The 16,585-nt window shown below is 32.3% G+C and overlaps 1 protein-coding gene across 1 annotated transcript; it reads left to right on the top strand.

Annotated features, from left to right (window-relative positions):
• The first annotated feature begins 4,033 nt into the window (after positions 1–4,033).
• LOC143065922 (uncharacterized) lies at positions 4,034–16,568 on the top strand. The gene is made up of 7 exons (XM_076239193.1): positions 4,034–4,315; positions 9,973–10,026; positions 12,755–12,840; positions 13,475–13,542; positions 14,536–14,953; positions 15,639–15,869; positions 16,564–16,568. The coding sequence occupies exons 1-7, from the start codon at positions 4,239–4,241 to the stop codon at positions 16,566–16,568; spliced, it is 939 nt and encodes a 312-aa protein (XP_076095308.1). The 5' UTR covers positions 4,034–4,238.
• The last annotated feature ends 17 nt before the right edge of the window (positions 16,569–16,585 follow it).

The following is a 16,585-nucleotide window of genomic DNA, read 5'->3' as shown; positions in this document are numbered from 1 at the left end:
TATATTTGTCATATTAATAGCAGTTGTAACCGAGAATACTTAATATATAGATTTTAAAGTCTCTCGAATGATTTATGAATGGTTTGGTATAGTAAGTACAGTAATTAGTTGATACTATTTGTCAAACAATTCAAAATTTCATTCCACTTAATTTCATATACATAACTAATGCTTTGATGTGTTAAACATAATTAAAGATGCTGACACTCGTCATAGAATTCGTAGCGCGTATAAACATTTATAATACTCTTGAGAACAGATAACGTTGTATGTGAGTAGTAAATATAAGCCATAAAAGTCAACTCTATTTGATCTTTGAATTTTGAACCTTGCAAAATGTGACAATTTCGCTTATATTTCGAGAAATCTTTTCATATCGTTTAAACGAAACTGTGAGAAAAGGTGTACAACTGAATGTGAAAACAAATGTCGCATAACTGGTTAATCATTATCATATACATATACACGCAATGAATACTGGTGTCCGAAAAAAAATTCCAACTATTCTTTTTGAAAAAGCTAAATTGTTTCCGAGAAAAATATACGGAAAATTAAACCAAGTTAACAAACAAATTTTTATGATTTACTCTTCTTTAGAAAAAAAAAACACTGAAGAAAACTTAGAAGCTGATGTTCAAACTTTTTAAATAGTAAATAAAGTAGTGAACGGGTTTTGTAAATGTAGGATATAATTACTGTGTTGGCCCTTTTTATTACAAAACAGAAACAAAATAAAAGCTGAAACACATTAAACGAATGAAAAAACAACTGTCATATTTCTGACTTGATACAAGCATTTCCTTATAAAGAATATAAAGTGGATTTTACGTGGTGTTATAGCTAGCTAAACAGCTCACTTGTATGACAGTCACATAAACAATTTTAAACGAGCTTAAGCAGAGGAAGAACACATAGATAGAGAAAAAAGAAAGAATATTTACGTAGCGATGATTGTGTTCCAATTATCTGGTTTACTCATTTATCAATCAATGACAAAAGACTCAAAAACCTATTCGTTTCTTATTTGGTGTAACAATTCCCTCTTCTAAAAAGAAAATCTTCTGTTTTTATCATATGATTACATGAACTTTTCGAAATGCAGATATATATTTTTCGCTTACTTGTCTCAAAATCATCTCATGAATATTTATTCAGAATAGCGTGTTATGCGTAGTGAAAATATATTTTTTAACTGTACCTGGATGAGAAATGCTGCTGCTGGACTAACGGTCTCTAAGAATACAAAATCATCCAAATATTAAGTTAAAAAAAATATTTAAACGTACATTTCTACAGTTGTTTATCAACACAGCTGAGGATATAGGAATGATTCAAACGGAGACGCATCGAATGCTTCGATAAGGCAAGCTTTAAATGAGTTGCGAATCCCGACTCAAAATATGGGCTTTAGGTAGAGGAGAATCTGCAAAAGGCCATTATTTTAATCTTTAAATATTAATAATTGAAATGTAATAAACGGTAGTTGTGTTTAAATGTTATAAAACAACTAATATTTTTGTCTTGAATGTTAAGTCATCCCTATGAGGAATTTTACGGATGCAACCACGAGCGGGTAAACCTTTATGGAAAATCTGTTTCACAAATGACGACAGATATATTCCAATTGTCGTTACTACAGTCCTTCCCACTTTTCATTGAAAATGACCTACCGAATTAGACTTATCACCGAGTACGTAATTTATTGAGCTACACGACGGTTGTCACTTATAGAGCAGGATTTTCTTACCTTGCCTGAGCACCTGAAGTCATCCCCGTTTTTTGATGGTATTCGTTTTGCTCAGTCTTTTATTTTCTATATTGTGTGTAATGTTTTGTACTTCGTTTTTCACTTATTACTGTGTTATTGCAAGTTTGTTTTTGTTAACATCCCTTTAGTATTTTTTACCTTTGTTTTACTCGGGACAGTTTTCATTTTAGTTGGCATTGGAATAAGTTAAAACAATAGGAACAGATACAGTTCTGGAAGTGCTTCTTTACATTAAGTACACAGTTACTCCAGATTCTGTCGCAATATTCAAAATAATTATCTATTTAAATCCCTTAAAAATCTCTGCAAATTTGGTCTTGAATGGTTCTATATTTGAATTTATGTTAAGTATTAATATATAATCCTATTAAATATTCCATATGACATCGTTTTAATAGTTACACCTCAATGTCTATGTACCGGTAAATCGATTCCATAGAATGTGAAAACTCATAAGATACCAGGCTTATAATTAAGGACGTCAGAAGCAAGTTTCGTGTATATGAGACTGCTCAGCGCCGCTCAAGTCTTTATAAGGTCAAATACGAGTTGGAGAGCATGGGAATCCAAAAGTGGCGCCAAGTACAATTGAAGCTATATATACCTGGTAGTGCAAAAGTATTCGTTTTCGAATAATTCAACGATTTTACTTTATTACTAAACTTTTAGCTTGATGAGTAAAGTACCAAAATGTTGCTTCAAATACGACCAATGGGAGTACAAGAAAACTTATTGTTCGAAACATTTAACAAATTCGGCGACGACTGGGCTATTGGTACCTTCGAACACGAAACGTCCACAATCAACGGCATTGACCCTGTGATTGGAAAACACCCATCAAACATACAAAGGTCATCAATATTCTACTTATCTTTGTAAATTTTTAATACCCGAAAACCATAATTCGTAGGTTTTCTAAGGATTTTTTACCATAGATCTGACCATTCAGTCAAGACATTTTAATCAAACTCTACAACAGTTAATAAGCACTAAAATGACTTAATGAAGTGACATCTACGATCGTCAACAATATAATAATTTCAATATATTTTTTGTAATAGTTTCAAACATACCTATAAACGACTCGCTTCATAACATGCCCGCACAACTACATTGTTGTTATTCTGATTTTGTCGATTAATTCTACGGCAATAATATTTCCATAGTTGAACAATGATACTTCATTGTTTAGTGTCCAAAGGCAAATATTTCATGGGTATCGGGGGTAGGCTCTGTCACATGAAAAACATGGTATTTTATGTAAAGGCAGACATTATACCCCGATGGGGTCTCAAAGGAATTATGCAATGGCTAAATTTACTAGGTAGATAGACTTGAACCTTCCCTATCTCTTTATATGATCTTTTTAGGATGAAGTTTAGGGCAAATTTGTCAATGAGACTACGCCTCCCCCCAGCCGAAGGATATAGAAGTTAAAAACTATAGGTCAATTCGCGGCCTACAACAATGACCAACTTAAATGAAGGGTCAAATAAAAACTGTAGATAACGCAGGTAATTTTCATAATGGTAATATATGTATATATCAAAAGAAAAAGAACTCTGCAAAAGGTATAGTAAATGAATTTTAAATAATCACGGTTGTTGATATTTTGTTTAATCCATATATTAGACCTTGAAGGTTTATATTTTACTGAAATAATAGCAAGAAAAGACAAGACCACTCCATTAAAACTTAGAAACATTGATTTGAAACCAAAGATTCACAATTATATAAAAATCATATATGGAAACAGATCGTTAAAAACTCACGAAATGGTTAACTATGGTATACACATGTGCAATAAGGGTTTTCCTCGGTTTTGGATTGCGACCCGGATATTTGTCGCATTATCGATTTATGACAATTGAACTACGCGTACGATATACTACTGTTGCCTTAATCTATGTTAAATCTATAAATTTGCGGAAGCATTTGTTCTTCTCTTGTTGGGATTCGAACTCATGCTATTGGGATATCGAGACAACACCGCATGCACTCTAGACCACTCGGCCACCTAGACTGAACTAAACATTCAGCTTTCTAGATCTATACATTGCGTCAAATCGGTATGCATGCCTAAGTTTTTAATAATTTTGACTATTACTATTATTTCATATTTGATTATTTGATTATTTATGTGTTTTCAAAATTTTGCTCCAGAAAAACATAGCGTATAGCTCTTATCAAATGAAGTGAATTGATCATGTTTTATTTCTCAACTATAAGTAGATAACATTTTTAGAATGCAGAAACTATAACTAATCAAAGTTAGTCTGGTTACCTAGATTTAAATATAACACGGTTACGGTTAGCATTTTAAGAGCTTTGATTTTATAAAAGCTATGTAATTAGAGTTTCCGTTACAGATGGCCTTAGTGGATTAAATAGGAAAGATGTGTGTTTTATAAAACTCTTAGGATTGATTTCAAGCAATTAATTAACCAATTTGGAGGAAATTAACGAGAAAATGAATTTATTATTAATTTCAGTATTATTTAGCTCTCTTTCATTACTAAAGGGAAATAATTGGCCAGTACATACTAGGTAAGGTACTTTTTAAAACAATGTTAAACAAACTTACATTTCATAATGCATGAAATCACTTCAGATACTTTTGATGCACCTTTATATTTGTTTTATTTAATAATATTTGAATATTTATTTTAGATACTTGACTTGGACCTGCTGAAGTAAAATTGTGTTATATGTGATCTATATTAAGATAGAGATAAGAATAGAACTAATTATATAAATAACATTGATAATGTTACGCAGCTTGCTTTGATAAAGTTGAATACGTTCAATTTTATCGCTAACAAATTTGTGTATCAATAACATTAACGGTACCAAATTGTCTACACCAGATGATCATTTCGACAATAACTGTCTCTTCAGTGATCCTTGAGGCCAAAATACCTTAAAATCCAAAGCGTATGAAAAATGAAGAGCTTATAAACCAAAAATGACAAAAAAAGAATAACCAAAGTCATTAAATGAATCAGAGCTTTGCATGAGGGGATATATTCTTTAATTTAAAAACATTTGTAACCGCAAAAATAACATAAAATTCGTATTTCATGACAGTATTGAAGTATATTGGCTACTTGGCTGGTGATTCACTCAGGGACTCGGAGTCCTGCAGCAGAGGTATTGACCTAGTGGTAGTAATAACATTAACGTTACCATTTTTTTCTGAATCAGATCCGCAGTTGTCCAATAAAGTCATGATTGCTAAAAAAAATATATTTCTATTTGCAAACAAAAGAAATTTTGATAAATTATATTGATAAATCAAAGAATTTTTTATTTTTTTTATTTTTTCATTTTCAACAAAAATAATGATTGTAAGTATACAAATGGATTAACATTTTACGAGAAAAGTCAAGAAACGAATATACTTTTACTTTAATTGCACAACTCTTTTTTTTTCAAGATGAAGCTTTAAAAAAAAGAAATGGTTAAAACAAAGAATGTAAGATAAATGAGTATGAACTTTAATCTGAAACGTGCAGGTATCTAGAAGGCTGTCAATGAGCATGACTAAATTATCTGCTTCTACTGATCTGAAGAAATCCGATACATCTGTGTTTCAACCAGACACCAGTCTAATAAACATATCTAAATTAATGTAGCTGTTTTGTGAACTCTATTCAATATTATTTTTGTAATACTTTAAACAATTTTACTGTTTAAAAAAAAACCCAAGATATTTAAGGAAACGAAAATTAAAAAAGATATAAAAAAATAATTAAAGTAATATGTTGTTTATACAATTAAATTTAAATATAAACATGAACATGGGTGTCGGTATGTAATCCATAATGGGACGTCCAAACACATGCCTTACATTACCTTTCTGATAAACTTCTATGAAAACCTAATCTATATAAAATTGATTTATCTGTAAAGAGACGGACGAATTTCATTAAACATAATTCAACAATTCAAAGCTCTTAGCTATTTTGTTTTTACTTAACAATCTGCTACTTTCTAACTATTAAAATTATTAGGCAATTGGCGTTTCAGTTATTGCAGGAAGAACTTGATAAATGTACTTAAACAATATTATTTAAGATGATATATTCAAGTATGCTTTTCCACTTACGCTTCTTGAGGATTTGTGACACTAATTTAAATGTATCTCCGTATTCATTTATATCTTATATTTTAGTCGTGATCTTTTAAAATATGTACTAGTACTTAAGTTGGTAGGTTATTTCAACAAACTTTCAATAGTTAACCAATTGAAGAGATTGAAAATAACATACACGATATCAATTTTAATGCACAAGATGCGCATTTCGACAATTATTGTCTCTTTAGTAGTAATTTATCAAAGGTACCAGGTTTATAATTTAATTCGGCAGACGCACATTTCGTCTACATAAGACTCATCAGTGACGCTCAGATAACAAAAGTTATAAAGCCAAACAAGTACAAAATTGAAGAGCATTGAGGATCCAGAATTCCAAAAGGTTGTGCCAAAAACAGCTATGGTAATCTATGCCTGGGATAAGAAAAACCTCAGTTATTTCGAAAAAATCATACTTTTGTACATTTATAAAAATGACCATATAATTGATATTCATGTCAACACCGAAGTGTTGATCGAGGCCAAAATATTTGAATATTTAAAATCTAAAACAAATGTTGAAATTCGGATCAAACAAGAAAGGACCTAAGGTTCATGATATGTTCCGTGTAGCTGACGCGTCATTGTTATATACATAATTAACTGAGGGTCCATCATCCTCAGTCAAAGCTATTTCGTGAATTTCTATTTTATTTCCCTTTTGTCGTTTTTTTAAAATCACTAAATAGATCTTCATCTAGTTTGATAAAAATTCCATGTAAAGGCTTCTTAATTAGAAGAGTTTAAAGGTAAGCTTGCCTTGTATCCATCATATCATATACTGTTGTTTGAACTCACCTGACTAATAATCGTATATCAGACCAACAATGTGACATAAGGAAGGACTGATACAGGGTTATCAGCATGGGATTATTCATCATCTTCTCTCATCTATGTACGAACGTACCCACGCTGATAACTCCATATCAACCCGACCACGTTACGTCACTCTATTTGCTGTTATCAGCCTTGGTCCGTTCTTACAACAGTATAAAGCGTTTATTTTATCATGTTGCACTGAATCTTTTCGTCAATGGGGTTATACTTAGAGTGTATTCGCAAGGCATGTGCATAGCTAGCGTAATGTATCCTGTTAATGCAATCGGTCTTGCACCTTTTTGAGTACATACGATTCCCTCAGCCTTTGCTTGTTACCATGATTTATATCTTCTTGATCGATTTGCGAGTTTTGAACATCGGTAAAACGTCTGTTGTCTAAATTTATAACATATGCCGAGCTAGGAATTTCTTTACTTGGTATGTGACAGCTAGTTATGGCTTTGTAGAAACCAATGAAACCAGTGGTTTACAAACTGTCTTCAGATCGACGGACATGACTGTGTACTTGTGATGTTTTCTGTTCTTAACATAGACAGCCCAATTGACATTGACTTCTGTTGTTAACATAGACAGCCCCATTGCCATTGACTTCTGTTGTTAACATAGACAGCCCAATTGACATTGACTTCTGTTGTTAACATAGACAGCCCAATTGACATTGACTTCTGTTGTTAACATAGACAGCCCCATTGACATTGACTTCTGTTGTTAACATAGACAGCCCCATTGACATTGACTTCTGTTGTTAACATAGACAGCCCCATTGACATTGACTTCTGTTGTTAACATAGACAGCCCCATTGACATTGGCTTCTGTTGTTAACATAGACAGCCCCATTGACATTGACTTCTGTTGTTAACATAGACAGCCCCATTGACATTGACTTCTGTTGTTAACATAGACAGCCCCATTGACATTGACTTCTGTTGTTAACATAGACAGCCCCATTGACATTGACTTCTGTTGTTAACATAGACAGCCCCATTGACATTGACTTCTGTTGTTAACATAGACAGCCCCATTGACATTGACTTCTGTTGTTAACATAGACAGCCCCATTGACATTGACTTCTGTTGTTAACATAGACAGCCCCATTGACATTGACTTCTGTTGTTAACATAGACAGCCCCATTGACATTGACTTCTGTTGTTAACATAGACAGCCCCATTGACATTGACTTCTGTTGTTAACATAGACAGCCCCATTGACATTGACTTCTGTTGTTAACATAGACAGCCCCATTGACATTGACTTCTGTTGTTAACATAGACAGCCCCATTGACATTGACTTCTGTTGTTAACATAGACAGCCCCATTGACATTGACTTCTGTTGTTAACATAGACAGCCCCATTGACATTGACTTCTGTTATTAACATAGACAGCCCCATTGACATTGACTTCTGTTGTTAACATAGACAGCCCCATTGACATTGACTTCTGTTATTAACATAGACAGCCCCATTGACATTGACTTCTGTTATTAACATAGACAGCCCCATTGACATTGACTTCTGTTGTTAACATAGACAGCCCAATTGACATTGACTTCTGTTGTTAACATAGACAGCCCCATTGACATTTACTTCTGTTGTTAACATAGACAGCCCCATTGACATTTACTTCTGTTGTTAACATAGACACCCCCTTTGAAAGTCAGGCTAAAATAATTCTGTATCGTTTGATAATATATTTGTATAAAAATATACACATATGTCACAGATGACCATGAATATTTTTCAATTGTTATAAACACAACCCCTACCTCTTTTCCTTGATTGTTATATCACCGAATGTCTGAGACGCTTCACAGGGTTTGTACTTGCATGAGCAACACGGCAAGATCAGCTTCCGTTTTGATAGAGTTCGTGTTGTACAGTCTTTTGTTTTCTATGTAATGTTTTGTGGGCTTGGTCGTCTTTTCGACTTTTTGTTTTTGTTCTTGCCATGGCGTTTTAAGTTTTTCCTTGATTTTTTAATATTTCTTTTGTACCCTCTTCCTTCTTATCTCTTGGAGTGTAAGTTGTCTGATCATTCAATTTCTACAACTTATTCTCGTGATAAACAGAACTTACAATATTTCAAATTCCGAGGATGAAGTTGATAAAACTGTAAAATATCGCTTTTTTCACATAAAAATCTACATAGGGATTTCAGAATAACTTACGGATCAATTGTAATGGTAAGATATAATGGTAAAACAGTCACAGGCTTACAAAAAATCAATGGTAAAAGGAGGGGGGCTTTGAAGATTCTTAAACAAAATGGAAAAAGACACGGATAAAGCACACAATATGATAACACCAAAGTGTCAAGACAAAGAACATGCGAGAGTTGAGATAAAACAACAAATAGTACAATACAATTTATAATGAAAATATGCAACTACACGCTGATTATATAACTTTACATACCACAGATTATAAATAAAAACCTTATCGAAAAATTGATATTCCAGATAACATCTAAAAATATTTCTGAACAAATGAAAACGTAAAGTAAGAGTATTACATCACAAATCTTACATTTCATTTTAAGATAACTATATGTATTTATGAAGGCATCCATCAATCAAAATAGAAAGGAGACATTGAAAAAGTATAACAGTTCAAGAATGTCGTCTGCTTGATAAACTACAAGATGTCCTATCTTTTGTTTGTTTCACATCATTTGGAAAAATAGTGTTTATGATTATTACAATTTGAATATCAAAGATTAAATGATAAACGCTGAAAAATTAACATTACGAAACACATTTAGTTACCAAGTTTTGCATTGCAGCTTTTAATATATATTATTGCAAAACATGACGTAATTTTTTGATAAAATCATGCTCTTAAGAAAAAGTAAATAAATGTGTACATTGAATGTAGTACTCATCATTAACTTCGACAGAATTTTTATCTTGTCTTTTTCAAGAAATTTTTTGATATTAATATTTGGATAACTGCTTAAATGTTGCTCAAATCTTTAAAACTTCTACTGCAGAGCTATCAACATTTTAAATTTAGTAGCGACTTGATGTTGTAAGAACCACACACCAAGTACATAAGCTTACATTGAATTACAATTCCCTTTCGTAATATAATTCGGAATATTTTGGTAATATCGCTTTTCTAAACTTGACATCTATTGTTCAAAACAATGATGTAAATGCAACTTGAATGCATCTGAAAAACAAAGGAAATGAAAAAACAGTTAGCTTGACAATTAAATTTAATTTTCAGCACTTCACATTTTATAACTAATATAGAAATGAGATCTAAATGGTGTTGGGATCCGTAAGTATGCAACATTAGATTAAACCTCTCAGCTGCTCAAGCTTCCTAGAAACTGTTTGAAGATTTGTAATTAAAAACACGTGATTGGTATACACATTAGGTAGCTAGGGATGTTGAGGTTGGGACACTACTTCCGAAATCACAGCCCAAGATAAATGTTGGATTTTTTAAATATTTTAATTACCAGAAAGATCAGCAAATGAATGGCAGTTTTAAAAAGTCCAAATGTCATTCAGTTCTAAAACGCACACAGATTGTACAAACATCCAGATCCTAATAATTTGTTCACATGAAATAAATAGTTTGACATTATAAGCTTTTTTCCTATTTGCTTTAAGTGAAAAAGTTTGAAATCTTTAAAACCATAGTCATTTGGTTACGTTTCCCATCATGTGTATACTAATTATTTGATTTTGATTGCATATCTGTATGGATTCTATCTTTGAAAGTGTGCATGGGGATAATTCTCTTGTAGTATATACATATTACCATTTTTAGCAGTTGGCCTAGGGTTTTTTTTATAATCATAAATACCAGATAGTATAAGTTGGTGGTGAATGATTTTCATAGAAGCTAAAGCACAGAAAAAAATATAGTCTTTTGTCGTAAAACTCCTGTACTAAAAAAAAGAATTCTTGACTTTATTCAAAACCTTTTGAGATGATAGTTATCATATTTCTAAAAACTAATTCTGTCTTTTTCTTTAACTTTTGCATGCAAGATTTGCATGTTTAAGTTCAGTGGAGAATCTTAATTGAGCATGTCTATAAGTTCCGCTGAGTATATTCATTGAGCATGTGTCTAGGTTTTGCAGGATGAATCATGTCTGCGAAGTTTGTTTATTCATTGAACAGAACATAAGCAAAAGAGACGTCTTTGGTAAATCTTAAGTAAGTTCTCTACAATGTTTTCTAGGTCAAACGTATTTGTAGTAATCACAACGTTTAAGGGCATACGATACAGTTTCAGGGGAGGTTATGATGTTGCTTACGTAAAATGTTATTTTCGCGACGTCAAACTGTGATTTTTATCACTCAAATTGATTTAATTTGAAAACGAGTGCATGGACCCCTATTGCTTAAAACGACATTTTGTTTTATTTTGCAAGGAGATTATGTGAACCAAATTTTATAAAACTGTAAATAGTGCAATTTTTTTAATGTTGATAAACATACAGCAAAAAATTACGTTTTTTTCACAATTCATGACCATTTGATAAATATGAGTTATTTCTGAATAAAAAAATGCATAAATTGTTAGGATACTTATAAAATACAGAAATTACAAATTATTCAACAAAAACAATTTGTGTTTATCTTTTAAAATAAAAAAAAAAGTTATGGCTTTTTTTCGAGAGGGAAAATACAGCCACAAATCCGAATTTTGAGCAAATATACAAAATTTCGACCTCATTTAACTCGAAAAGTAGCACATGAAGGTATATTTTTTATTACATATTTGACTTTTTCAGGCAAAAAGTAGCCTACATGGAAATTTTCAACAAACTGTAAATACAGGATCAAAACTGTATCGTATGCCCTTAAATGTTAGGTAATGGGTGATATGTAATCCCATTTAATGACGAATTCTAATTATTTCTATTCATATAATTCCAAAATACTTAATATATTTTCCCTGAAAAGAGAAAAATACAATAATTTTGAATATAAATCACCTGATATAAGTTTTAATAAACCACCACCAATCACATTTATTTGTACTTGTAAAATTTCACAAATTTTTTTTCTTGAAAAAAAAAATCCTATAGCAATGCATCAGGAGATTGAGTAATGAGACTCTTTTCTTGACTTATCTAAATTCAAAAGAGTTTAAAACAGATCCTTGTCGAATGTAGATTTAACAAGGGAAGGTCGAAATGAACACTCATCATTAATAATTTGCAGGTCTCCAATTAAACCTGATAAGTAGATTCTCTGTATTTTTGTTTGACAATGAAACATCCTTGTTTTGAATTTATTGAATAAATACTCGAAATGTGTTATGACTATGATACAATAGTGTTACTTATTAACTTTATTACGTAGCGTGAAAGTTTTAAGTAACAGTAATATGAATACCCCTCTCATATGCAGATAAATTAATTCATCATAGATACCAGGATTACAATTTTATATTTACGCCAGACGCGCGTTTCGTCTACAAAAGACTCATCAGTGACGCTCGAATTTAAAAAATGTTTAAAAGGCCAAATAAAGTACGAAGTTGAAATCAAATGTCCAATTTACATGCACTTTTATTTTTAAATATGTATTAAGTTGAAGCATTCTTATTAGTCAAGAATGTCGACATATTCATCTCTTAAAACAGTAGCAGAGGGCTGACGTCGGTAAATCATCAATTTGAGTGAGTATTGTTTTCTATGAAGCAAAAGTGGTTTATGTATAAATATTTTTTTGGGAAAATAAAACGTTTAGAAAATATTTGAAATACGCCACCGATATAAAATTTTCAGGACAATCCTATGAATGCTTTATACTGTGTTGTCTTGCATCCGATTGTATTTCAGATGATCTGTTCTGTTATGATATACATGTATATATTTATGATATAACTAAAAGCTGTATTGCTTGTGCTTTGAAATAAACTAAAAATTTGGGGAAAATATAACATGAGCAGTTTTTGCGTGGATTTAGCGTGTCTTTGTCAATACATGATGCAACCACTCACATCAAACGTCTATTTAATTGAACAGATATTTTTTCCACAGGTATTCAAATAAGTATATAAGAAGATATTTTCCAGTTAGAAGATTAATATGCATTCCTGGTTATGAAGGGGATAACTGTTCAATACGTAAGTACTATAATTTTTATTTTTTAGTATTTTCGAAATTTCGAATTTTCGAATTTTTCGAAAAAGTAAGGATTTTCTTATCCAAGGAATAGATCACCTTAGGCGTATTAGGCTCAACTTTTTGGAATTTTTGGTCCTCAAAGCTCTTTAACTTTGTAATTGTTTTGCTTTAGAACTATTTTGATCTGAGTGCACTGATGAGTCTTATGAAGACGAAACGCGCGTCTGGCGTATTAAATTATAATCCTGGTACCTTTGATAACTATTATTAACGGTTGTTGTCACAATTTGACAAGACTACAAGAGATAGCGTATCATGGTTATAAGTCCATGTGCAAATGAATGTATATGGAAGAGATTAAGAACACCTATAAAAAAAACATTATTCGCACAACAAATGATGAGGAAGTTACAAATATCGCATTCAATAAATAAAAGCTATAAAAGAGAAACACGTTTTTTGAAAATCATTTTATTTGGACGACTTCCTATTTTAAACAAAAACTTAATTTCGAAATTATTTTTGAAATTAAATTTGCTGTTCTAATGATATGCTTACCATGGTAGGCTATTGTCATCTTTCTATATTTATGTTGAAAATAACTAAACTTGAATACTTGCGTTTTGGTTTTAGAATGTTTTAACTGCAAACGTTACAGAGAATTGGATACAAGAGTTAAAACACTGGAAACAAATCGACCGGTAAGTTATAACAATTAAAAGTTTAATATTGAAACATTGATGAAGTTGTATTTTTGTTTATGTCCATTATTTCTGTAGAATAACTGGTTAGGCAAACATTTTTTCAATAAAATATTGTAATTTTTCATCGTATTCCTTGTACATAATGTTGTCACGGATAATGTTAAAGTAAACTTTTTATTAGAATTGCAAAGTATGCAAATACTGAACAGCAACAAAATTTCCGGACACTTGAATATTTTAAGTCTTTTGGTGAAATGCTTGATATACTAATTCAATGTTCAACGTTTCTTTTGATTGAATCTAGAGGTAATATTAAGTAACAGACAGAGATGTACAATAAAAAGGAAACTCTTCTTTTGGCAGGTGGTTGGATGTTCACATTATGTTTGTACCTAACAAACATAATAATAACCTTTTAACGCAAAACATCGTGAAACGTATATAAGCAAACTTGTTGCATGAAAATAACCTGTACTATCCTCGATGAAATAGTTCCCATTGCAGAAATGAAAGAATAAAAATATATCAGAATAAATTAAGTACAATAAAAAAAGTTACTATAATTATTATGATGATTTTTGCTGTAAATCCCGTCAATTAATTTCATTCGAAAATAGAACGTAAATACCACAAGATATATGTAAATCAAAATTGTTCTTTCTATGTATTTATTTGTGTGTGGTGTTGAGAATCACACATTTTATATTATGCATTTGTTTATGTTGTGTTGAGAATCAAAAGGAACTAAAAGAGGGACGAAAGGATAACAGAGGGATAGTCAACATAAACATGCTTCTGCTTTAATTTCATACAAGTCGAATATGGCTACAAAACTAAGCATATCGATTGTTTTTGTTCAATTCAGCCAAGGTAAATTTAGTAATTTCCATACAATAAACCGCTTAAATTAATTTGAATACCATAGAAGAACAACTGTAATAAGATTACCTTATATTTGCTACTTCACTGAATATTACGTCTTCTGTCAAGGTCATCATACCTAATAATGGCGGAGGAGGTGGAACAGGTCAAAAGGGAGAAAAAGGGGAAAGGGGTATGACAGCAGAAAGAGGACTACAGGGTTTCAAAGGTGAACAGGGCGAAAAGGGTGGACCAGGACAAATTGGATTTAGAGGATTTAAAGGTGACAAAGGAGAAACAGGAGATGATGGGAAAACAGGAGAAAAGGGAGAAACAGGTTTGATAGGACTACAGGGAGAAAGAGGACAGAAAGGGGAACCTGGAAATAGGGGTAGTGGAAATGGAGGAAGTGGAGAAAAGGGTGAACCAGGTATAAGTGGTCCACGTGGTCCACCTGGATTGACCGGACCTCAGGGGCCAAAAGGGGATCAGGGAATACCAGGAGTTAATGGACTACCTGGCCAAAAGGGAGATCCAGGAATGAATGGTAAGAGGCATGTTTTAGTCTATAGATGAATTGAATAATTGTTGGGATGTACAAATACCTGACCACGTCTACTCTGTGTTTTCAGTGTTTAATCAATTTATCTTTATATCCATATGAAGAGTTAAGCCTTTTTCAAAACTATCTTTATAGTTCGTTCTTATTTTGTACTGTTACACAACTGTCTCAGATTAGAGGGAGGGTTGGGATTCCACTAACATGTTTTATCTCTGTTCATTATGTTTGTGTCTGTCTCAAGCCAGGAGCCTGTAATTCAGTGGTTCTCGTTTGTGACTGTTTTTCATAATTGCTTTTCGTTCTTTTTTTAGTACATTAATTAGGCCGTTGGTTTTCTCGTTTGAATTGTTTTACATTTGTCATTTCTGGTCCTTTTACAGCTGACTATGCGGTATGGGCTTTGCTCATTGTTGTAGGCCGTATGGTGATATAAAGTTGTTAATTTCAGTGTAATTTGGTCTCTTGTGCAGAGTTGTTTCATTGGAAATCATACCACAGCTTCTTGTTTTGATATTTGCATTTTGTTTTTTTAATAATGTTATGAAACTATACACTTGATGAAAAGTGAATTCAAAGTAGAATAAATCTTGACAGATTTTAAGTCTACTTTTATTTCCCTTTCTTTGATGTAAACATAATTACTTGCTTATATGTTTATTCTAATTATCAGGAATTAATGGTTTTCCCGGAAAAGATGGGTTAAATGGATTACCAGGACCTAAAGGTATAGCAGGGATGATTGGCGATCGAGGATATCCGGGCATTCCAGGCACTCCAGGGGGACCAGGACAAAAAGGAGAGTCTGGCGAACGTGGTCTTATGGGACCCCCGGGCTTGACAGGTCCTGCGGGTCCTATAGGAGTTCCAGGAGTAACAACAACAATTGTAGTTCCTAATGAAGGTAAATACAACATTGCGATTTTATGCATTTTGATTGGTCGAATAAGCAATTTGCATTGATACATAAAATTGAGAATGGAAATGGGGAATGTGTCAAAGAGACAACAACCCGACCAAATAAAAAAACAACAGCAGAGGGTCACCAACAGGTCTTCAACGTAGCGAGAAATTCCCGCACCCGGAGGCGTCCTTCAGCTGGCCCCTAAACAAATATATACTAGTCCAGTGGTAATGAACGCCATACTAATTTCCAAATTGTACACAAGAAACTAAAATTAAAATAATACAAGACTAACAAAGGCCAGAGGCTCCTGACTTGGGACAGGCGCAAAAATGCGGCGGGGTTAAACATGTTTGTGCGATCTCAACCCTCCCCCTATACCTCTAACCAATGTAGAAAAGTAAACGCATAACAATACGCACATTAAAATTCAGTTCAAGAGAAGTCCGAGTCTGATGTCAGAAGATGTAACCAAAGAAAATAAACAAAATGACAATAATACATAAATAACAACAGACTACTAGCAGTTAACTGACATGCCAGCTCCAGACTTCAATTAAACTGACTGAAAGATTATGATTTCATCATATGAACATCAGGCACAATCCTTCCCGTTAGGGTTTAACAATTTTTCTTAGTATGAAACGATATGTTTTAAGTCTTACAAATATTATTTTGAATACTGAGTAACTAGATTAAATGCATTACATTAGTCG

Source organism: Mytilus galloprovincialis, chromosome 1 (genome assembly GCF_965363235.1).
Source record: "Mytilus galloprovincialis chromosome 1, xbMytGall1.hap1.1, whole genome shotgun sequence".
In the NCBI taxonomy this organism is placed as follows: domain Eukaryota; kingdom Metazoa; phylum Mollusca; class Bivalvia; order Mytilida; family Mytilidae; genus Mytilus; species Mytilus galloprovincialis.
The sequence above is the reverse complement of the archived record's forward strand: the minus strand, read 5'-3'. Positions and strand labels throughout refer to the sequence as shown.

What these genes read in the sequence shown, in the direction of transcription:
- LOC143065922 (XM_076239193.1), top strand. Translation starts at nt 4,239, where the DNA reads ATGAATTTATTATTAATTTCAGTATTATTTAGCTCTCTTTCATTACTA. An exon ending in AATTGGCCAGTACATACTAG is followed by an intron (nt 4,316 to 9,972) that starts GTAAGGTACTTT and finishes TTTAATTTTCAG; the next exon opens with CACTTCACATTTTATAACTA. An exon ending in GGGAGATCCAGGAATGAATG is followed by an intron (nt 14,954 to 15,638) that starts GTAAGAGGCATG and finishes TCTAATTATCAG; the next exon opens with GAATTAATGGTTTTCCCGGA.